Source organism: Cuculus canorus, chromosome 3 (assembly GCF_017976375.1).
Source record: "Cuculus canorus isolate bCucCan1 chromosome 3, bCucCan1.pri, whole genome shotgun sequence".
NCBI classification, from domain to species: Eukaryota; Metazoa; Chordata; class Aves; order Cuculiformes; family Cuculidae; genus Cuculus; species Cuculus canorus.
Genome location: NC_071403.1, coordinates 42,546,037 through 42,569,131, shown reverse-complemented (window position 1 = coordinate 42,569,131; position 23,095 = coordinate 42,546,037). Strand labels below are relative to the sequence as shown.

At 40.3% G+C, this 23,095-nt stretch overlaps 1 protein-coding gene and 4 non-coding genes across 6 annotated transcripts; all 5 read right to left on the bottom strand.

The window, feature by feature from the left end:
- Positions 1–17,959: 17,959 nt before the first annotated feature.
- On the bottom strand, positions 17,960–18,044 carry LOC128851935 (small nucleolar RNA SNORD100). The gene has a single exon (XR_008449465.1). It is a non-coding gene; the product is annotated as a small nucleolar RNA SNORD100 (small nucleolar RNA).
- Positions 18,045–18,365: 321 nt separating this feature from the next.
- On the bottom strand, positions 18,366–22,295 carry RPS12 (ribosomal protein S12). 2 transcript variants are annotated; one of them, XM_054061950.1, is made up of 6 exons: positions 22,233–22,295; positions 22,043–22,094; positions 21,579–21,695; positions 19,808–19,910; positions 19,218–19,319; positions 18,366–18,452 (listed from the first exon to the last, which is right to left on the bottom strand). In XM_054061950.1, the coding sequence occupies exons 2-6, from the start codon at positions 22,054–22,056 to the stop codon at positions 18,390–18,392; spliced, it is 399 nt and encodes a 132-aa protein (XP_053917925.1). In that variant the 5' UTR covers positions 22,057–22,094; positions 22,233–22,295; the 3' UTR covers positions 18,366–18,389. The 2 variants fall into 2 exon arrangements, with proteins under 2 accessions (XP_053917925.1, XP_053917924.1); XM_054061949.1 differs by lacking the exon at positions 22,233–22,295 and having other exon boundaries at positions 22,043–22,226.
- Positions 18,775–18,909, bottom strand: LOC128851932 (small nucleolar RNA SNORA33). Its single transcript, XR_008449462.1, has one exon. It is a non-coding gene; the product is annotated as a small nucleolar RNA SNORA33 (small nucleolar RNA).
- On the bottom strand, positions 19,389–19,475 carry LOC128851934 (small nucleolar RNA SNORD100). The gene has a single exon (XR_008449464.1). It is a non-coding gene; the product is annotated as a small nucleolar RNA SNORD100 (small nucleolar RNA).
- On the bottom strand, positions 20,794–20,868 carry LOC128851923 (small nucleolar RNA SNORD101). Its single transcript, XR_008449453.1, has one exon. It is a non-coding gene; the product is annotated as a small nucleolar RNA SNORD101 (small nucleolar RNA).
- Positions 22,296–23,095: the final 800 nt, after the last annotated feature.

Below are 23,095 nucleotides of genomic sequence, written 5' to 3'. Positions count from 1 at the left end.
CACCAGTGAAGTTTTACAAAATCCCTTTTGTAAATGGAATGGCACATTAATGCAAGTTACACTATATACACACATAAGAGAAAATTGGTATATGTCGCTATGATAATGTTTTTTGTTGAGTACTGCAAAAATACTGGAAAGCCACTTAATAACTATGTAATGTTTTATACTACTGTCAGCTACGTGATTTCCTGCTCCAAGGAGAGACATGGCCCTGCAGTTAATTTCACCGGGTTGCACTCAGGGACTGTTCCTGGGCGTGCAAGTTCTCTTAGTAGCTACCCATTTCTGATGGCATAAACAGAAGTACAGAACCCACTCTCTGCTCTGCCAAAATCCAGAGGCATGAGATAGTTTTGGTACTACACATAAATGAGAGGAAAACCCATCAAGAAGGATTGGGTATTTAATTTTGAAGCTTTACTTTTATCCTAGGATGACGGAGCCTGAGCACCTTTGCTGCAGCAGAATCAGGAGTACTCCAAGCTTTATTGACAGCATCGCTAGTGTAATACAGCTGCTAATAATTTGCTTACCTCAGGACTGACAAAAGCTTGTATGCTGAGAGCAAAACTGCAACTTAGAACAGTTTTTAGGTGGTTGTGGTCAGGGTAAAGCGGTCATTTGGTACTGTGTACACACTACTTTTAAGCACTGACCCTGACTTTGATCCTCTTCCATAGCCCTCCCCCACATACAGCTCATGAATTCCTGTAATTTTTAGTTCTTAAGGACCACGGCAGAAAAAAAAAAAAGGAAAACAGAAAACTAAGTCATTCAACTCAGGCTTTATCTGTAACTTATTAAGTCAGGGCTACTTAAATGGGAGACTGACCCAGATCTGGCCTGAGGTAGTTCTGCTCACAGAACCACAAGGACCCATGCACCAAAGATATGTAGAGATCTGGATCAGTTGTCAAAGGTTCCCTTTCCAGTTCTGGAGGAGTAGGTGCTTCATGTCACTCACCATTTTAAATATCTAGTATAACACGAGAATAAGAGACCATCATATTTTGTTTTCCATTAGCAATAAGGAGACATGGGGTAATAACTTTACCTTGTAGATACATTGGTTTGATAGACCAAATCAGTAGAAATCACTGCTACAGAAACTTGCTGATACAGGAAACAGCTAATAAAATGGACATTCATTTGCTAGAATAAAAATATACCTTGTTAGACTATTGCACATTTAAAAATTCCTAAAACCTTTGGATTTTCAAGCACAAATGAGTGTGAATCTCTGACATCACTATTATTAAAGTAAAGAAATAAATGGGTAGAGATGAGTATCTGCAAGTCCATTAGCTCCTTCAGGGAGGGAAACGTGTGTGTACATGTGCACCCATATGAGTGTGAACACATGCAGTGGAAGAATCAGGAAAAGAAAGGAAACAATTTTATTTTCTTAGACTCCCCAGGAGAAAGAAGTTCAGATTATGGTGTATTTTTCCTTAAATAAACAAACCAAAATAACAAAGTAGAATTTTCTCCTCTGTATCAGCACAGATTTCTGAAATTAATATTAGACTACTATACATTTTATAATATGAAGTACTTGTAAATGTTTTCAAGAGTAAAACAAACATTAATCTAATGGAGTATTTTTTTGAAATATAGCTAAAAGAAAATTAACTGCTTGATGCAAATGGTAAATGCTGTCTTGACTTTTTGCATAAAACAAATTAGCTCATGTTTAAAGCTGTAAGGATGTATTTGGACTTCTCACCATCTTCCTGTTTGCCCTAATGTTATCCTACTCCACTACCTTCTAAGCACAGGAACTTTACTTGGAAATGTTTATCTCTCTTTTAAGTTGACCGCAATTCATTGAGATAGTTGCTTTAAGATTGCATTTTTAACTAGGCTGTTTCAAGTCTGTATAGCATACCAAAATTACCTTTCGAGGACCTGCTGAATTTCTTTGTGACTTTTCTCCCAGGATCCAAAACTCATAAAATGCTCTTCTTTTCTTCCCTGAGGTAATTTTCTGCTGATAAGAACTAGTGGGTGTCGAAGGTCTCTTTTCAAAGCATCTTCAAGAACATCCTTCCCCCTTCATTGTTTGTTTTATGAGTTTTCTCAAGGCTACCTAGGTAATTTTCAATAAGGTTTAGCATAAAATTTCACTAAGGACACTTCAACAACTATCAGTGAATGAAATCCACGTTTTCCAGACCATTCTGATGCTGCAAATTGCCTTCAGACCTGGGAGCCACTACAACCAGAAACTGCCAGTCCCTCAGAGACAAAGAACATGAGTGACCACAGAGACTCCCTACAAGAACTAAGGGACGTTGCATGGGTGAAATTTGGGTAGACCTGAGTAAAATTAATTCACGATCTTGTTATAAATCAGCTCATCACCTACATAAGCCTGGGTTAGGACAACAGAATTGGTAGACACTGACAGTGTCCCAACCTCAAACATTGCGGTATTCATATCACAACCGCGAATCTCTAGTTCACACATCATATTACTATCAAAGTACACAATGATCATAGAATCATAGAACTGCTAGGTTGGAAAGGATCTTTGAGATCATCAATCCAACCATACCTGTCCACTAGTAAATCATATCCCTAAGTATTTCATCTACCCATCTTATAAATAACTCCAGGGATGGTGAGTCAACTACCTGCCTGGACAGCCCGCATTCTGTTGTCTGACAACTCTTTTAGAGAAGAAATTTTTCCTGATGTCCAATCTGAATCTGTCCTGGTGCAAGTTGAGGGCATTCCCTCTCATCCTATCACTTGGGAGAAGAGACCAACACCCACCTTGCTACAACCTCCTTTCAGGTAGTTGTATGCAGCGATAAGGCCTCCCCTCAGCCTCCTTCTCTCCAGGCTAAACAACCCCAGTTCCCTCAGCTGCTCCTCATAAGACTTGTTCTCCAGCCCCTTCACCAGCTTCCTTGCCCTTCTCTGGACATGCCCCAGGACCTCAATGTCTTCCTTCTAGTGAGGGGCCCAAAACTGAACACAGTATTTGAGTTATAGCTTCACCAATGCCAAGTGCAGGGGCACAACTACTTTCTTGGTCCTGTTGGTCACACTGTTTCTGATAAAGGCCAAGATGCCATTGGCCTTCTTGGCCCCCTGGGCACACTGCTGGCTCATGTTCAGCTGGCTGTCAACCAACACCTACTGGTCCTTCTCCTCCAGGCAGCTTTCCAGACACTCTTCCTCAAACCTGTAGCACTGCACAGGGCTGTTGTGCCCTAAGTGCAGGATGCAATACTTGGCCTTGTTGAACCTCACACCGCTGGTCTCAGCCCATCAATCCAGCCTGCTCAGATCCCTCTGTAGAGTGTCCCTACCCTCAAGCAGATTGACACTTCCTCCCAGCTTAGTGTCACCCGCAAACTTACTAAGGGTACATTCAATCCCTTCATCCAAATCATTGACAAAGATATTGAACAGAACTGGACCCAGCACTGAGCCCTTTTGGGAGACTCTATCAAATTATCCATAGATAAAACTTCTGTTCCACTTTTACCTGAGATTTTGCATACTGGCCTATCCAGGATTGCAATCCATGATACATACTTATAACATGTGGACTAGAGAGCTTCCAAGCTAAGTAGATGAAACACAAAGCAGGAATAAAAAGCCACACTACCTTCACTCTTTGTAGTCGGTGAGCTGAGGGACAGACTTGCTCTAGGTTTCACAGTCATCACCAGCAAAGCTGGGAAGCATTTGAAGGCCCGAGTTCTAATCATAAAACTCTGCTTGCTCTCCTGGCAGAGAGAGAAACAGGAACATACCAGAGATGCAAAGCAAGCGCCAAATTGCAGAATAGGCCCCTGAAGTATTTTGTTCCCTGGAGAGAGATTAAAGTCTTGCAGTACATATAAACACCTGCCTAATGACGACAGAATTGAATTTACTGCTTCATGCTGCAAAAATGCCTCAGAAATAAGATACTAGACTTACTATTGAGATCATCCAAAACATACCACGTGTTGCAGTTATCACAAACTTCAGGTGATCAGCCTAAAACATCTGTAGCACATGTACTATCTGGTGAACACAAGGCACAGCTCATAGAAACTCTGTCTCAGACCCTCCTGAGATTGTAAATTAGCTGAGACATGATAGATCCGAAAGAACACCTCACCTCATGAACTTCCACCACTACCCCAGCACAGCAGCTCTGGTAGAAGCAGTACAGAATGCCTAGGCTGCACACCCTCTCCTTCAGCTTATCACAATCCTAGGTTAGTGAAAACACATTTCCGAGGCTGGGATAACAACTTTGAACAGAGACTTTAATACAGAACTGCTGCACCTTTCCTTTGGGAATCAACTATCTTCCATAAGCACTTAAGCCACAAAGCATTTCTAAAAGAAGAAAAACAGGCTTCAAAAATGTAAATCAAATGCAACGTTTAAATAAATCTTTCTAATTTCTCTTGATACATCCACATGGTTTAAAACCAAACCCATATCGTAACTAGCATCAGTTGGAACAAGTAGTATCATGTCCACATAAAAAAAGCTTTCTACTTCTACTGGGTTTGACTAAGGGTAATTTCCATTAAACTGCCTATACTAAATCTGAAAGTCTTGTTAAATGTGAGGTATTTTAATCTATATAATTGCTGTAACACAGTTAAAACCCTGGTATAAGTGGTAAAACAGCCTACACTGCAGTCTTAGATATTGTCAGATTTCTCTTATGAAAAAAGGTTTCACAGCTTTTATCAATAGAAGATGGTCCCTCTTGACGGAAGAGAGTTAATCATGCAGGTTGAGGAGGAACCATATTTGCAGATCATAAACTAGGTGAAAAAGATCTACGCTAATTTATTCTCATTACTTCTCCTCCGGACAAAAATCACTATTTTATTATCTGGAGCAACTGGCAAATAGTTGAAAATACAGTCCTTACAAATTGCAAATTTAGCTTTGCTTCTCAGATCTCAAGCCAACAACAGCTATAAGAGAGAGAAAACCAAATAAATCCTTGCCCCCGCTCACCCTTTCACCACCTTCATGATTCTGTTCCTTTCAGAAAAACTTAAGAGTACTGATGAACTTTGCAGTGTGCCAGAGACATCAGAGCGCACAGCCTATCTCAGATCAAAGGGAGAGATGCCTTCTGAAGTGCCAAAAGTTCCCTCACACACCAAAAAAGTGCCAGCTCATCTTTTCTGCGGGATGAAATATCACGGAGAGGGAAGAGCTGGTGTCTAATATGGGCAGGTCTGAGTCATTGAAGACTCAATGGAGTGGATAAAAAACTTCCAGCTCGTTCTGGAAATAGCCCATCCTGGTGTACAAAGGCAATATACTCATGGGGCAAGACTGTATGCACCAAATTGTGCCCTAGACTGGATTCCGTCTCTGAGCTGGCTTGATAAGTACTTTCAAGTGAAAGGCATCACAGCAATGTAATTCCCAAGATGATAAAGGAACAGAAGGTATGTCCACTGCAAAATTAGAGCAACCTTAGAGGGAAAAAGACCCAAGAGCTTTTTAATAAGATTACCTACTAGTATCTAGATAGCTAGCTGTATTAGATTATGTTTACAGTTCTATATTTTCAGTTTACATAGTAAAAAGGCTCATTGCTTCTTTCATTGCTACAACCTACCACCCTGAGTCACCTTCAGTCTCTGCTAGCCTTCAGCTTTGAGTTGGCTGCTAATTGAGCAGATTCCTGAAAAAGCCTACTTTTTTGACTTCTAAAGGATCGGGGTAGCCACCTTCTCTTTGCTTGCTTTCTCTGCAAGTGCTAGCAATTCCTTTTGTACATTTAAATGGTTGTGACCATGAAATCAGAGGTTTTAGGCATCCGTCTGGCTTCTTTTAGTACTTTGGAAGCTGGATTGGGGCAATCCATGGTTTCAATACAAGATGGGGGATGACGTGATTGAGTGCAGCCCTGTGGAGAAGGACCTGGGTGTGCTTGTTGATGAGCAGCTTGACATGAGCCGGCAATGCACGCTCACAGCCCAGAAGGCCAACCATATCCTTGGGCTACATCAAAAGAAGCGCGGCCAGCAGGTCAAGGGAGGTGATTCTGCCTCTCTACTCCACTCTCATGAGAACCCACCTGGAGTACTGTGCCCAGATCTGGAATCCTCAAAATAAGAAGGATATAGAACTGTTGGAAAAGGTCCAGAGAGCCACAAAGATGATCCAAGGGTTGGAGCACCTCCCATATGAGGACAGGCTGACAGAGTTGGGATTGTTCAGCCTGGAGAAAAGAAGGCTCCAGGCAGACCCTATAGCAGCCTTCCAGTACCTCAAGGGAGCCTATTGGAAAGCTGGAGAGGGTTTTCTATGAGGGCATGCAGTGACAGGACAAGGGAGAATGGCTTTAAATTGGAGAGGGTAAGATTTAGACTAGACATTAGGAAGAAATTCTTCAGGATGACGGTGGTGAGGCACTGGAACAGGTTGCTCAGGGAAGTTATGGATGCCCCCTCCCTGGAAGTGTTCATAGGCAGGCTGAATGGGGCCTCGAGCAGCCTGATCTGGTAAGAGGTGTCCCTGTCCATGGCAGCGGGGTTGGAACTCTATAATCTTTAAGGTCCCTTACAACTCAAGCCACTCTATTATTCTATATCTTTTCCTATCAGATATGACCCATAGGGTAAGACTACTGTCCCTTGCCCAGTTTTCTGTCTCCCCCAGTGGCTGTTGCAGAAGTTGCTTAGGATGAATATGTGAAACAAACAGCTATCTGGGGTCCAATTCTCATGCTTCTCCTGCACAGTGTTATTAGATTTCAGATGTCAGAGGAACATTGCTGCTTATTCCCAACAGCATCTGTTTTGCACCTTTTAACCATTAACTCGTCTAATCCATTTTGAACCTCTTTATATGTTTGGATTCCACACTTTCTTACAACAGTAAGTTGTAGAAGTTTATCACATGCTTCAAAGAAAGGCACTTTAAAAAGCCTGTTTTAAATTACATCCTATCAGTTTCAATACATGTTCCCTGATCTGCTATTGTAGGATTTGGTAAACAAGTTTAGCACCCATCTTCTGCGTTGCCTTCTCAGTTTTGTAAATTAGCTCCATCCCTACTTAGCCTTCTTCTCAAACTGAAGTGAGACCATAAGCCCACTATTACTTCCCCTTATGATGTTCTTTTCCACACCTTTTTTTCTTCTTTTTTTAAATTTAAAAAAAAAAAAAAAAACAACCAACAAACCCTTCCTGAGCTACGGAGACTAATTATATGCAGTACTCAAGACGTTGAGTCAAGATTATTTTCAACAGTGGCAGAATGTAATCTTTGATGATGTTCTCAGCACCCTTCCTGATACAGGCAATTTTGGCTGCAGCTGAACTCTGAGGCAACAGTGACATGGCTTGGATTATTCTAAAGTACCACAGTGTTGTTTTGGAGATGCCCAAATTAACTCCAGATAAAAAACTAGATCATACAACAATACCGGTTAAAGCCATGCAGAGATACTTGCTTAAACCCTGGAACATTTATAACTATATCAATGCAGCACGCAGATTCCTCCTGGATTTGGCAGTACCCTGCCCAGTTCAGGTGCCTGAATCACAGAGCATCAGGTAAAACAGGCAGGCCAGCAGTCCCTCCTCTGTATCTGATATGTCTTCAGAACAATACCTCTCTTTTGGTGAGCCTTCTTCCCTCCCTGCAATGTGTTCAGAGCTGTCTATCTGATATGAACAATATCCGAAGTCCATGTGCTATAGAGTTAATAATTAGAAGTAAAAATCAGTGACTAACAAATGCTCCCCAATTTAAAACTTGTTTTCTGTCACTGAGAAAATTTATCAGAACCCCATCTGAAGTCCAAGGCATGGCTGTTATGTGACAGAGGAGAATGAAAAGTATCAACTACTTCCTCTTCACCCAGTGCTGCATGTCTTCTCTCTCCCCATACACACCACTGATGCACCTCAAAAAATATTTATGAGTCCTCATTCAAATACTTCAGCTGATAAATTTAATATCACATTCCCCGGGGGTACGCAAAAAATAAAATATTGCATTGGCCTTTGCACATGTGGAGATTATATTACTTTACAATGACACCCAGCAAGCTGCACATTACAGTTTTTACCACAATCTCCTCAGTAGGAATGTTTCAAATACATTGCATATGTGTGAATACAATATAAGCATACTGAAATGCTTTAAACGTGGTAATACATCAGACACTTGAAGCAGCACAGGGGGGAAAAGGGCCCTTCACCTATCTTGGCTCTTATCTTAAGGCTATATTGTTATTTAAGTGCTTAATTTGACACTGGTGTTCTCTAGTCTCATAGATGGTGCTGCTTACAATGTACAAAGTGGACTTCCAAACAATTGACTACTTAAACATATCTGCCAAACCTCTGCAAATTTTTACCTTGCTCATGAAATATCTCTGTGAAAGAAAGCAGATGAAAGCGCTTGCTCTGCGTGGCACAACTCCGAGAAAAACAGATTAAAGGAGTCACAGCTGTATAACAAAGTCCTTTGGTTTATACAAACACATTTCTACACGCCATAAAAGTCTAAACATCTGACTGACTTGGATTTTACAAGGCTACAATACTGGAAAATACGCGTAGCGATCGACAACATTCAAAGGCATAAAAGAGTTTCAGTTCACATTTGTTTCCTAAGTCGCCAGCTTTCTGGCATTACTGCAGCACCTGCTCCTATAACTCCAGGCCTGTTCCTTTTTATTATTTTTTTTTTTTTTGGCAGTGGCCCTTTAGCTGCAGCACGTGTGCCATCTCCTGCCTCGCCTGGGAAGCGCTGTCGGGCTGAGGCTCCTCAGAGCTGCCCATCGACTGGCAAGCCACCGCTTGTTTTTGGAGTTGTGGATGCTCCATGCCTGGAGGCCAAATAAGGCTTGGAGGAACCCAGTCTAGTGGAAAGTGTCCCTGGCCATGGCAGGGTTGTGGAACTAGATCATCTTTCAGATCCGTTTCAACTCAAAACATTTTATCAGTCTATCTTATTGGATGCAGTGACACATCAGCCAAACCCCAAAACACATCCCTGGTAAAGTGTTTGACAAGCAGAAAGACACTGGTCTTCACGGTCCCTCCAAGTGGTATTATTTCCTCATTCTACACTTTGGGAAATCATAATACAGAAGCTACAGGCACCTATCCATGTAGTCTAGCCAAACGGAGGCTCTTAAAAACTTATGTTTCGGGAAAAAAGCATTAGGCTTTACAGGCCTAAACCAAAAGGTCAATAGCTGTGAACATTCATTCTTCCTACAGAACAAGGCACAGGCAAGTTGGCACACCCAGAAAAATTAAAACACACCATCAGTCTCCCTTTGTGACTATTCTAAGTGACTTGCCAGCTTCCACATAGAAACTCAGTGGCAGAGGTAAACCTACATCACCGTTTTTAACCACAAAACCATAGTCATAGGGTTTGGGCTTTTTTAAGGGGGGGAGGGGTGAGGAGAAGAGGAGGGGGTGTTGGCTCAGTTTTTCTAATACACATGAGCCTTCTTCACAGTAGAGCCCTGGGCCGTTTTCAGAGTCTGCTGGTGTACTTTGCCTTCAAATTACATAAGACAACTGTAGAAACAGCAGCACATGACTGCATGTTCAAAGAATATACACCTGCCAAGAGACTCTAACAGGGCAGTACATGCAACCTTTTTCCTTCCCCAATATTATTTTGAGCTTTATAATCTGCCTTTAAAATTGCACATTCATGTGTATGTGTGCACGCACCTTCACTCTTCCACTGAATTCTTCTGTCCCGTGACAGTAATCCTCCCTATGGACCAGTGCTAGAGGACAATGAGAAACAGTTTGCCACTTGCTTCATGAATGACTATTGGCAAGAAATCAATGGTGAGACAGGGGTCTCCTCAGGCTCAATAATAGATTCTCCTGTGTCTCATTAACTCAGCCACCTGCTATTCCTGCTCTACCCTCATCTGCTATTAAGACTGTTGACCACTGTGCCTTTTCTTTCCTACACATCCAGTCTTCCTCCTGCACTCATCCAGAAGTGCTCCCCTACTTCCCTACTACATCTCAAGTCCATGAATAGAAATGCTTGAACTTCCCAATGAAAATATTTTAACAAGTAAGCTGGAGTTAAAAGGAAAAAGTAACCCCCCTCCCCCGTAAAACAATGTATACACAACAGAAGTCTCAGAAACAGCTATGTTGCTGCAATTAAAGCTAAAAAAAAAATAAATCAAAATACTTGAAACGGTCCCTTTACTAGGAATAATTCAAGGCATGGAAAATTAGCAATAAAACAATAAAGATCTTATGAGAAGGACTAGCTAACATTAAATTCACAACCTTAGTCAGTAACAACATCATGGATTTTATCATGAGATAATGGAGACAGCCATACAAAGCAGACTGCAATTCTATTCTCATTTCTTGTCTGTAGGCCAGTTTGGCTAGAAATCTTTCTTCTTTTCTGAATATATGCAAAAATCACTTATAGCTCACATCCAAGCTGCATTTTTTAGTTGTGTGTTTAACCAATTGCAAGGAGAAGAGATGCTTACACTGCAATTCACATTCATTTGAAGAGGGCATCTAAATAGACTTGAGGGTCAGAGAGAATGATAATTCTGTTCGCAATGTACAAAAAAGGATCAAGACATGCTGGTTTTAAAAGGCAATGTTAATACCAAGTTTAAAACAGACTGTTAGATAGACATGAGGAAAAAGCCAGAAAGGGCTGAGATTTTGATTTAAATATAAAACATGTCCATGGAAGGAACAAAAGGGTGAAAGTCAGTCTCTGCAGAAATGGTAACTGAATTTACATGCTTTTAAATGTACAGTAGCTTGCTAAATTCCATGCACATAAAGGCATTTCTTGTACACATGCTGACAAACATGGGGTTTTGCTGCCCTGAAAAAAGCAAAGCTATATAGTGTTACTTGTCCATTCAAATAAATAGACGAAAAAGAGAATATATACCATAGCTTGTATTGACATGCAAACACTCTTTTATATATGGATATCTGAGGGTGTTTCATTTTTTCATGGAGGGGTTCTACAAAACATGACCTTTATTCCCTCAAACACGTACTCTTTAAAAGTAAAAGTATTTGGGACTTTTCCCCCCTGCTATTTGCCTTCCTAAACCTGTCCCAAGCATCTGTATTATGTTATCCAACACACTGGCTGCTAACAATACAATCAATATAAAAGGTTACTTGGGGGGCATAGCTTTTTTTCTGTCCTCAAAATTCAAAGCTTGTTTTAACAGGGATTTGAATTCTTTCACTGTGGAAAACGTCTTAGAACCATTTTGAAAAAAAGTGAAGCATACTGGAATTACAGTATTTTTCAGTATGAACACATTTGCTTTAATAAACATCTGTCTGCACAGCAGCATAAATTATATTTTTTCAGTTTCATAGCTTGATTGTAAAATTTTAAAGGGCAGGAACTTAGCATGACAGGCACTGAGATAAACCCACATTGTTTTGTTGCTTTTAGAACAGAATATCTGATCATTTACACATTGGTATTTTTGTACAGTATTAACACAAACTCAACCATTGTGCTTCAAACATTAAAACTTACTCTTACCTTACAGACACTAACCTCACTCAAGCTACAGCAAAAAAAGAGCAGATTCCTGACATTTACTGAGCTGGCAGACTATTGAGAAAATAAACTTCATATAAGATAAGCAAAACAAGGGCCAGGTTGATTTTGCACATAAACAAGTTTCCCCTTGTGGATACATTTCTACATAACTCTTTATGCTTTACATTATAATCTTTCAGCAATATGAAATACTAGGTGATCATTAAAAGGATTTTTTAAAATAAATTTGTAAAATATATCAGTTTGTAAACTTCTGAAAAGTGTGGTTACTTTACTCATAGAAAGTAGTACCATTTCACGGAATACTACATTGGTCATACAGATCTCACTGAAAAAAATGTTAAGGCCTCTCCAACTACTTTTGAATTGGAAGATAAAAGCTTCCGTCCTGTCAAACTAGTTTTCATTTCATATAAAGCTATGTGACTCAGACACTTTTGGGATGGAACGGAGGACACAGTGGCTCAAAGTTCATGTATTTGTACAATGGTTTACTTCCATTGAAGATTCTGTCATCATTTATAACAGGCCAGCTATGAAGCTTATGTAAGAAGCTTATGTGGAATTAGGGTTTTTTGTAGGTGGACTTTCATTCAAAAATAACGCTCATGCATAAGAAAGTTTTGAATGCATGTAGGATCATTATACACACCAGCATCCTAACCATGTCACCTGCTGAGCTTGTATGCATGTAGGATCATTATACACACCAGCGTCCTAACCATGTCACCTCCTCAGCTTGTATGCATGTAGGATCATTATACACACCAGCATCCTAACCATGTCACCTGCTCAGCTTGTTAAAAGGAGTCTCAAAATAAACATTTTTTTGCTGACCAATGGTAAAAAACATCTTGTTTATTTACTTGACTGTCTAAAACTGTTGTGAAAAGTAATTTGCCATTTCTTCTGTTTTCCTTCAGGCCATGTAAACTAAGCCACAACTATGCTCATCTAACATCCATTCTCTGGTTCAATGGCCCAACACAAAGTTGGAAGACCTACTGAGGCTTCACATCCCAACCACATCTCCAAAGGAGAAGATAAGGCTGACAAATGGATGCATGCTCAGAATTCCTTTACAACACAAAGGACGAGACCTTTGTGATGTCTCCAAGTAAGGGAACATGTTTTAGGGACCACGTTTGCACCAGCTTCAGTAACATGGACACAAGAAGGGAACTGTCTCACAGCTGGGATATGCAAGTTCTATAGTACAAAAAGGAAAAAAATGGATGGAAGCAATTCTAAATCAGGAACATTGGTCAATATACTGGCATTGACGCTTATTTGTAACAATAAGTGTTAAGGATACCATGTGGTTTAATACTCAATGTTTTTATTTCATGTAGGATTAGTGCTCACACTCCATTAAATATTTTGTATTGGAGAAGACTGGTGGATACTCCTCTCTCAGCAGAGCAGACAGAAAAAACAACGCTCTCCAAAGGAGCGCACAGAAGTGCTTGTGCAGCATGGCTGTACCCTGATCCCCCAGCCTTTGTGCTATTGCAAAACATATCAGCATTATTATAACGGGAGATCCCGATGTGAATGAGCTGTCCTGATAAGAATTTTACCAGAACTAGCACCAAGTAAGCATGGAGCAGAACTGCAACTATCCCAGAGTCTTAGGTACTGAAACAGTAAAACAGGCACCATCATGGGAAAATGCAGAGGGCAGGTACAACAAGCTCTGCTATGGAAGACACAGTAAGGGCCACAACTTCACCAAAGTAGGAGCTATGCAAATACATGGTGGTGGCATCATCCAGATACTCAAGCTTATATTATTTAAAGACAAAAAACACAAGACTCAGAAAAGCAATACTAGCCAGGATGACACACAGGTGGTTCCAAAACAAAATTGAGCTTAACTGTTCAATGTATTTTATTCCGAATATCACATGGGATGGTCTTCCAATCTTGTCTAGAAGTCTACTTAAAACCTTTAGCAATGACTTACAGGCATTTCTTTAAAGGTCATTGTTAGCTTTCTACTTTGCATAGAAACATTAAGAACTCTAGGTCTGGAAAGGACTACCAAACCAATACCAAACTCACAAAAACCTGGAATTATCATCCAGAAAAAAATTCATTGGTTCTTCTGCCAACCAAACCCCATGAAACATGCATCATTGATCAAACTACTCTCCATTATCCCCGCTTCACAAGGAAAACCTGAAACAGACATTATACATGATTAGCAGCAAAGGAAAATTCAGATTCAGTCCTGAAAGTCTTAAGTCCAGATTTTTAATTCCCAGTCTCATGTTTTAAGCTGCCTAACCACATTCTTTTCAAGGGACAGGTAGCAGGTACCTTTAGGGTAATGACTACAGATGGTTATAACTTAAAATTAATCCCAAGCCCATTTATGTGAAATCTTATGTGAAATACCACAGAATACATCAATATCAATAAATCCCCTACATCAAAACAAAAATACCACCTACCACAAGAAAGTGTGAAATAACAGTGTCTTATGTCTACAAAGCAGAGGTCTCACAGAAGCATATGCTAAGTCTTCCAGTACAAACAACTAGCAATCACTTGTATTATCCATCCAACTTGAATAAAATACAAAACCAACTTTCATAGAAGATTAAGGTGAACCAAAAAAGTTTGTGTGGAATTGAGTTCTCAGGAAGCTTTTGAAAATAAATCAAACACGAGGGGCAGTCTCCAGGAATAATAAGCATAGAGTCTTAATCAGCTCTCCAATGCTGACTCTATATAGTGTGTAAGGTCACTTCCAGGAAATGAAACATTACAACAAAAAACTTGACACCGAAGCATTCTGATCAGCAAATTAAGATCTCAACCCAACTCCTAGCAAAAATATTTAGGAAGTGTTGGTTCTGTTCCAATGAAAAAAACCTTGGCATGAAAAAAAGTGTTGTCATTCCCTAGTATTAATATTCATTTCCATGTAAAATGATCAGGCATCTTTTTAAAAAAAAATCATAACCCTGAACTTACACTGAGGTATTGTTGCAAAAGAAATGCCACCTAACAAACTTAATCCTAGACTAGAGCTCTCCTTACTTGAATCCCTTCTCCTAGAAGTTAACTGATCATACTTGACAGCAATAAAGAGGAAATACCTAGCTACTGCTGAAGTAGCAACTCCAATATCACTGATATAAATGAAACAGAAGATATTTTGATAATGAAGGTATTTGTCCTCATACTGAAAATAAACATTAAAACCCATTAAATAAAGCGGCATATTCAGTGAAGCTGAATAGCTGAAGTGTGCTGGACTCTCACTTCGCAATTGTTTACAGGTTTAAAAATATGGAAAACTCCTTAAGGACCTACTTACATTAAAACTAGACTAATAACTTGGCTAAATATATCCATTCAAAATGCAATAACAATTCTACAGATTGTGCGCATCTTCCCCATATATGGCCTACAAAAAAAAACTTGTACAGAATTCCAATGCTCCCATCAAAAAGCTCCAAATCCATGAAAACTGACATCTCGCAGATGATCAGGTTTAGAAGAGACCTCTACAGATGATCTAATCCAATCTCCCAGCTGAAGTAGGTTTACCTACAGCAGGTTGCAAAGAAATATCCAGGCATGTTTTGAGTATTTCCAGAGGAGATTCCACAACCTCTCCAGGCAGCCTGCTCTGGTGCTGCCACCCTCACTGTAGTTTTTTTTTTTTTTTTCCACATCCAGGTGGAGCTTCCAGCGTTTCAATTAGTAACCATTGCCCCTCCTTGTCCTGCTGCTGGACACTGTTGAGAAGAGCCTGGCCCCATTTAGCATGAATCTGAAACTGGTGTTATTCCAGCCTAATCAAATTAATAGGATCTTATTGCAACCTTCTTGTAGGTTGGAAACGCTCACAGGGCATTTTTATTTACCCAGCATATTCTACTTACCAAAGATCTTCCTTTGAAGCACTGTAAATGAATATGTCTTGAAGCAGGCAAATCTCTCCTCACATTGCTATAGATTGTCTATCCTATCAGATTCTCTTCCACTTGTAGGCCATAAAACTCCACGACTATGACCTTCTTCATAAAATTCAGAACCCCTGAACTAAGAGTGTAACAAATGGACAGGAAATCCAGTGATGGTACTGGAATGCAGCATTTTACTTCACATTAGCCTTCTCATAAAGAAATGAAGGGAAGTGCAGAGAGCAACAGCTTTAGATATTAAATACAGAACAAGGTGAACTTCCACATCCTGAAAGTATGGAGGTAAAGTAAAAGCCAGACAACGTTGACAAAACTTTGCAGCAACAGATTGTCACTTTTATTTTTACCCATCCTTTTCAGCAATAAATTTTACTTTCACTTCAAGATCTTTAATTACAGTTCACAAGGACACAATTTATCTTCTACCGATATCCTTTCTATTCACCCCAATGGCAAATTAGGAAATAGGCCCCACTAAACTTACATGTGTTGGTATCAGTTCTTCACATTTGAAGACACCATTAGGTTATTAAGAATGTTGTACCTGCAGAAAAGTTCCCATGTGGAGTTGACCTCAAGCTTAATTTTCACTTGGAAGGGAAATAAGTTTAAAATAACCATAGGTCTATTGTTTACTCATGCTAAAGCAACCACTATTTTATCAAATAGCACTAAAGACTTCAATTAAGTTAACTTCACATAACTATAGACACACAACGTAAATACCTAACCAATTCACTGACCCAAACTCCATTTGTAGTCAGTGAAGTGCATCTGAATTGCGGACCATGTTGTTCTCTGTTCTTCTGGGTCATTTTGCATTAAACAAAATGAAAAGCTGTATTTTAGCCCCGCAAAAAACCCAACTGTCTGGAAAAGCCAAGTTTGCTTGCACAGGATTTAAGTCTACGGATTTAATCTTTTAAAAAAAAAAATCTTTACACTGTCCTGGAAGAGCTTATTTGATTGTGCATTCATTACTCTGCATCTAGAGAGGCAAAGAATTAGGTTTACTACTCCTAGCAGTTAAAAAATGTTCTACAAAAATATGTTAAATTAAGAAACAGGCACTCACAAGCCACTGAACCCTGGTACTGAACTCCAATTTTGGATCACAGTTCCCCTGGTGAATTTAACTCTGATAACAGCCAGTCAAGGAAAACCAAACATGAATCCTGTTAAGACTGCCAACGCTACCATCAGAAAGGGCTCTAGAATGTAGCTGCAAACATTATATAAATAAATAGCATACATTTTATCCATTCTTAGAAGATGCAGCTTAAGACACAATATGAAGTGTGCTTTTGTGTGCTTCAGTATACAGAAGTCAGATCGACAATATCATTAGCCAAAGACAGTTTCAGTGGTGTCCTTCAACTCCATTTAAAAAGGAAAACTTCTACAAACTATTCCTACTCTCAATGTTTAGAAACCTACAGTCATTTAATAAGATCTGCAACCAAGGCTCCTATCTACAGAAGGATGTTTAATTTCAACTATATTCAAAAACATCCAAATGGAAAATAATAAAATCCATACATTTAAGAACTTCATTCTATTTGTAATATTAACTTGCCATTAACCAAATTAACAATTAACTAACAACATGAAGTGTTAAAAGCTAATGTGTTTAACTCCCTTTACTGAGAAATTCATTGACATGTTAGTTCAGCACAAAGATACATTTAAGAAGACTTAGAACAGGCAACTCCATTAGAGTACACCTGACAAGGACACTACAGCAGGAACATCAAAAAATCAAGTCACCCGGATCAAGCTTCTAGAAAGCTGTGACAGGGCAGAAATCAAGATACTTACAGAGCATTAATGAACTGCAAGAAAATTCATCTGAGGTTAGCATCTGAAGAAGATGCCTGCACCCACACTGCTGAAATGACTGGAGATGTCAAAAAGGCTTACAAATTAAAATGAAAAGTCAAGCTCAAGAGCCTGAAAAGTAAAGCAATGCATCCCCATCTCCTCTGTTTACAGGTACCCAGTCCCACATACTCACAGTCATGTCCTCGTTATCAGCGTAATAGAACTCCTTATGACTCCTTAGACTTGCTCCAGAGAAAATGTATGATACAAAACAAGTTGGAGGAGAGAAAAAACAATCTTGAATTGCTGTTCAAGATTACTGTCAAAAAGCAAAAAACTGACAAAAACAAGTTCTGTACATCACCCAACTACTAGGGAAACCAAGACAATGAGCAAGTCAGAGTTCAACACTGCCTTGTTTGAGCAATCAGATTTCAACTACTTTGCTACCTTGATTACTGAGAACTACAGTATACAGTATATAGAATAAGATCTACAGATACGACAGTACTTAAAAACAGTTAATTCTACCCACAATTTGCTTCAGAACTGACCAAGGAGCAGGAAAACCCAACAAAACATGTTGTGTCAAGTAAGTTTCCCAGAATAAACTAAGACAGCATTGAAAAAAGTCCTGCAACATCTCAGAAGATTTGGGTAACGGTTAAGGCTGTTTTCCTCATTTGTTTCAGTAGAGGGAGCCAAATTTTCATCACAGATGCAGCAGTACTTCAGACTTTTCCGTAAGTTACTCAGAATCCTTTAAAATGCACAAGCCTATGCACAGGCAAAACAAGGTACTTATCAAATGTCAGTGTTTCCACACTTGAGAAGCTGTGCTAAAGCTCAAGTTAGTACCCTCTGGGATAGCAACAGGTAACAGAAGCACAGGGACTGCCATTATCTTTCCAGCAAGCTGGCAGTTAACATACTACTATACCACACCAAGATCTGCCAAGTTCCTTCATCTTCTGATGTTATCCTTTGCAACCCACAGAACTATTCCATAGATACCCACCCATTAATCACACACACAGACACAAGTCAGGTTCAAAATTTATTTTCCATTTACTTCTTGCACTTGAAGTACTCTTCAATGACATCTTTGGCCTGCGATTCCTTGCCGTAGTCCTGAAACACACAGTAACCCATGAACAACAAGACCCATTCAAAACTTCACAGCATATTTTCAAAAGGAAAACTGACACTGACTTTCTTCTCAAGGCATTCAGAAACATTCCCAAAATTTCAAGCAATCTGCCAGCTGCTTTCCCTTCATTCTCTAATAAAATGTTCCTTTATAAGAATAGTCTTTTATTTTGTCCAAATCTAGCACCCATTGGTATGAATCCAAATCAGATTTCCATTGCTGACTAAAAAAAGCCAAGTAAAGCATGTGAATCAGTAACAAACGCACAAAAACACACTGAAAAGGCATTAGTCTTAACTGCAATGGTGTAGCCATCTTTTGGGACCTCAAAGACAACAAAGTCTCCAAGGCTCGTACTGTGGCTTTACTTTACCAGTGTAATTTTTAAATATGCTCTGCAAAACATTTTCAAGTTGAGCAGACACATTGAACTGGCATTTTTTTCTTGAACCAAAACTTCACCTCTTCTAGTTAAAAGACCTTTCCATTAATGCTTACTGGCAAGTGGGTGCAGATACTCTAAGGACACAACCATTAACTCACAAAATGAATATTTTAAATAAACATGAAAGGGACTATAAATCAAAGAAGCAGTTTGTATTCATGATTAACAATGTTAAATTGTTAAACACTGTTTAAAAAGATAAAACTTTAAGAGCTCTGCTTAATAGTCCCTTATCTAAAGCAACCTTATCTTTACTGCTTATTTTCAGAAGTCAAGAAATAAGCAATTAGCATCATCTTACTTTGACAACCACACAACTGCAGCCCACTACTTTGCGGGGTTTTCCTTCTCTGTCGATCTTGCAGAGACCTACCCATTCACCCAGTTTCTTATTGTCATCAACCTGTGTAAGAGATTGCATCACATTAGAACTAGCTGTTTTCTAACATAACTGGGTCCAACAAAAAAAGCTGCTGTACTCTCAGAAGTATTGGGTAACGGATGGCTGCTTTCCTCACAATTATCAGTAGAGGGAGCCAAAGTATCATCACTGTACAGCTTTTAAGTATTTTTATTTGAAGCTCTGTTGAGACTCCTCCCATGTTCCACAACCACTTGCTGAGTTATTTAATTATACAGGACAAAAATTTGTTTTAGCTTTATAAAATACGTGATATACATCCTTTTGCCACCTGCATCCAGTTTTTGTACTGTTTCTATGACAACCACAGAGAAATAAATCTCTGCTAAGAATAATTTTCCTTAGGTAAGCCATATACAGAATCAAAGCATACTGTTTCAAAGGTTCAGCACTCTATCTGCTGAAGCGCGCAGCTTATATTGTAAGCAGGACAACTACTCTAAACTTGTGCATAAAGTTCTAACACTCACCTTTATTAAGTTGATCTGATGTTCTGCACAAAGCGCTTCAACTAATTTTACATACGTGGGTTCATCACAATTTGAAGCCAGAACACAAAGATGGGCTTGGCGTCTAAAAACAATGAAAACTGACAAATGTAATCTCAAACACTGCTTAGACTTTAGTAATCAAAATCATGAAAAACAAAATTCAGCGCATGCATTTCTAGACAACCACTTCCTAAGTTTAATTTTTGGTTTTGAGACATTATATGCTTTTGAAATGCCAAATACGCTTTTGACAAGGTCCACTAATTTTGTTTTCATATACGTAACAGACTATTCATACACTGATAGTTTTATTATCAGACTCTACTCCAATTTTGTAAGACTAAAAATCTCAATAAAATTCTCAGCCATTGAAAAAAGATGTAATGACTAGACAAATACTAGCTCTATAAAGAGCTGGCGTCAGTATTAGAAAGCAATCAAGTTACAGGTTGCTTTCTTGTGTTTACCTCAGATTACTACAATTTAATGGTAGAACTATAATTACTAAAAGCTTGAATTTCCATGCCAATTTATTGTAAGTTCTTCAGAACAATCTTTTCTACTTACATTCAAGGAAGCTGCTATGACAGTGCCCCAATTCTAATTAGGATCTTTGTATACTGTGGTACAGTGTTATGAATACCAAAGGGATACCTGACAACAGAGAGCTGTATAGGTCTTCTGTGCTTAACCTGATGTAATTTGACCACTGCAAACAAAGTCAGATTTTTTTCTATAGTCACCTTCATCATGAGTCTCACCAGAATGCTTCAGAAACTACTTTTCCAAGCAAGAACCATCACACACAAATGTATATAAACCCTGTACATACATCATCCACTTAACACACAGTACATTAAGCTGTAGCTCAACTCAAAAGAACTCTTGCAAAGTAATTGTCAATCACCTAAATTGTAATTATCTCCCATTATTCTGTACTCTGTCTCAGAGCTTTTTGCATACAGGTTTGTCAGACTGTAGTTCTCACTCATAAGAGGAGTGAAGGGGTATCCGACAAATCGTTAAGTCATCACCCAAACACTGTAGCATTACGCTAAAACCCTGTCTATTCTTAGAGGCACATGCCTATACACAGACACAAAGAGGCATGCATGTATGCATACAAACATGCACACATACATAACGCTTCACCCTTCCAAGAAACCAACACTAATTATTATGGTAGGCACAAATATGACAAGTTTAATATAGTTTTGATGTTGCACCATAACAATTATTTACAACTGCAACACAACAAATGAAACTAGCAAGTAAAGGCAAGCTATGAATTTCAATTTTTCTAACAACTAAACCAACTCTTCCAGGTTAAGCATGATGTAAATATCAACCTTCCAATTAAAACTGTTAGAAAATTTTGAGAAGAAGAAATTATCACTTCTTAAAACGCAGGATTCTTGAGCTCCAGATGTCTATAGTTACATACTGGAAGAGCCATTTCATTTTCTTCACAAAATCAATCCACATCTAAACTCGATGACACTGGAGTTACAAAAAACCAAGATCTAATACACTACATGCTGTTATTCTTCAGTCACCAAGTTTAACATCTGTGCTTTAAATCACAACTAAAGGTCCCCATACAGAAATTGCAAAAGATAAAACACCTTAGCAGAAAAACATTGCAAAAGCATTCAACTAAACATTAGGATAAAGCTAACACCGTATGTGTACAGCATACCCCACCCACTTTTGCTATCCTCCCCAAACAAAATAGGAAAACACCACTTACTTGTCCAAGGCTTTGGCTGCTTCACGAATACCACGAGCTAGGCCATCATGAATAAGTGCTGTCTTCAGCACTTCTTGCAGGGCGGTGTTAACATCCATTACACCTCCAGCAGTAATGCTGAAAGAAGACAGATATTAGTGCGTTGATCGTTTCAACGTCTTGCAACTATAATCAAAAGCATGCCGTTCACGTGCAAGCATCCAGTCATTACAAGCAGAGCAAAAGGGTAAGCTAAAAGGTTAAGCCAACAGAAACTGGAGAGGAGACACTAACACAAACAGATTAAACCCCCTCGAGTCCACCATGTGCTCTCTCCACAGCTCCTCACAGAGCAGGGGAAGCCATGCACACACCCATCTTGGCCACCCGGCCCCACGCCGAGCACCCACCCCGCCTCTCGGCCGCAGAACCGCGGGGCAGCACTGCCCGCCCCGGCCCCCGCCCGCCGCCCCGGCCCCGCTCACCCTTCCTCGGCCATGGCGCTCTCAGTGGGTGGTGTTCCCGCCCGGCTTCCTGCTGCAAATACAGACAGAGGCGGCCCCGGTGAGTGCCGCCGGCCGCCCCGGCGCCCCAGCCCGGCCCGCTCCCGCCGCGATGGGCCGCCGTCCGCGGGGATTCAGCCCGGCGGGCCCCGCCGCCATGGCCGCTACTCACCGCGAGCCGCCCGGGGAAGAGAGGGCGGGCCTTCCGCCGCGCGCTTTTATAGCGCGCGAGGACCCCGGCGCGCGAGGCGCTCGGGCTGCCCGCGGCGCTGCCTGATCCACAGCGGCGCCCGCCTACGTGGAGCTGGAGGTGGCGTGGGAGGGCGCGGGGACTTCATTCATTCTTTCCTTTCTCCATTCCTCCCTCCGTCTCTCCATCCCTCCTTCTGTCTCGCCATCCCTTCATCCCTTCTTCGGGGTCATAGCAGACCCGGCCCAGCGGCAGGGAGTGTAGCCTCCTAGGGGGAAAGCCAAGTACAGTGGCTGGCTAGGGGTCACCTGGGGCTGAGGGGACACCTGGACAAGAGGAGATGTGAGGGAGGTTTAAACTGGATACTGGGAAGAATTTCTCCACGGGAAGGGTTGTCAACCATAGGAACAGGCTGCCCAGGGAATCATTGAATTGCTAAGTTGGAAAAGCCCTTTTAGATCATCAAGTCCAACCCTACCTGACCACTACTAAACCACATTCCTGAGCCCTGCATCCACCTGTCTTTTAAATATCTCCAGGGATGGTGACTCAACCACCACCCTGGGCAGCCGGTTCCAGTGCCCAGTGACCCTCAATAGAGTCACTACCACTGGAGTTGTTTAAAAGAAGTGTAGGTATGCTTAGGGACATAGTTTAGTGGTGAATATGGCAGTGTTCCCGACAGAGTTTCACGTTTGGACTGGATGATCTTAAAGATCTTTTCCAAACTGAATAATTCTGTGACTCTGTGATCCTCCTTAGGTCTGTAAATGCACCTGTTGCTGCTGGAGTGGTCTGGCTTTGAATGTCACTGTTCCTCAACACCTGGTAGCCTCGAGGAAGAC

Coding starts and splice junctions, on each gene's coding strand:
- RPS12 (XM_054061950.1), bottom strand. Junction 19,911..21,578: donor GCAGCCAAAGCCTTGGACAA/GTAAGTGGTGTT, acceptor CATTGTTTTTAG/ACGCCAAGCCCATCTTTGTG. Junction 19,320..19,807: donor ATCAGATCAACTTAATAAAG/GTGAGTGTTAGA, acceptor TCTCTTACACAG/GTTGATGACAATAAGAAACT.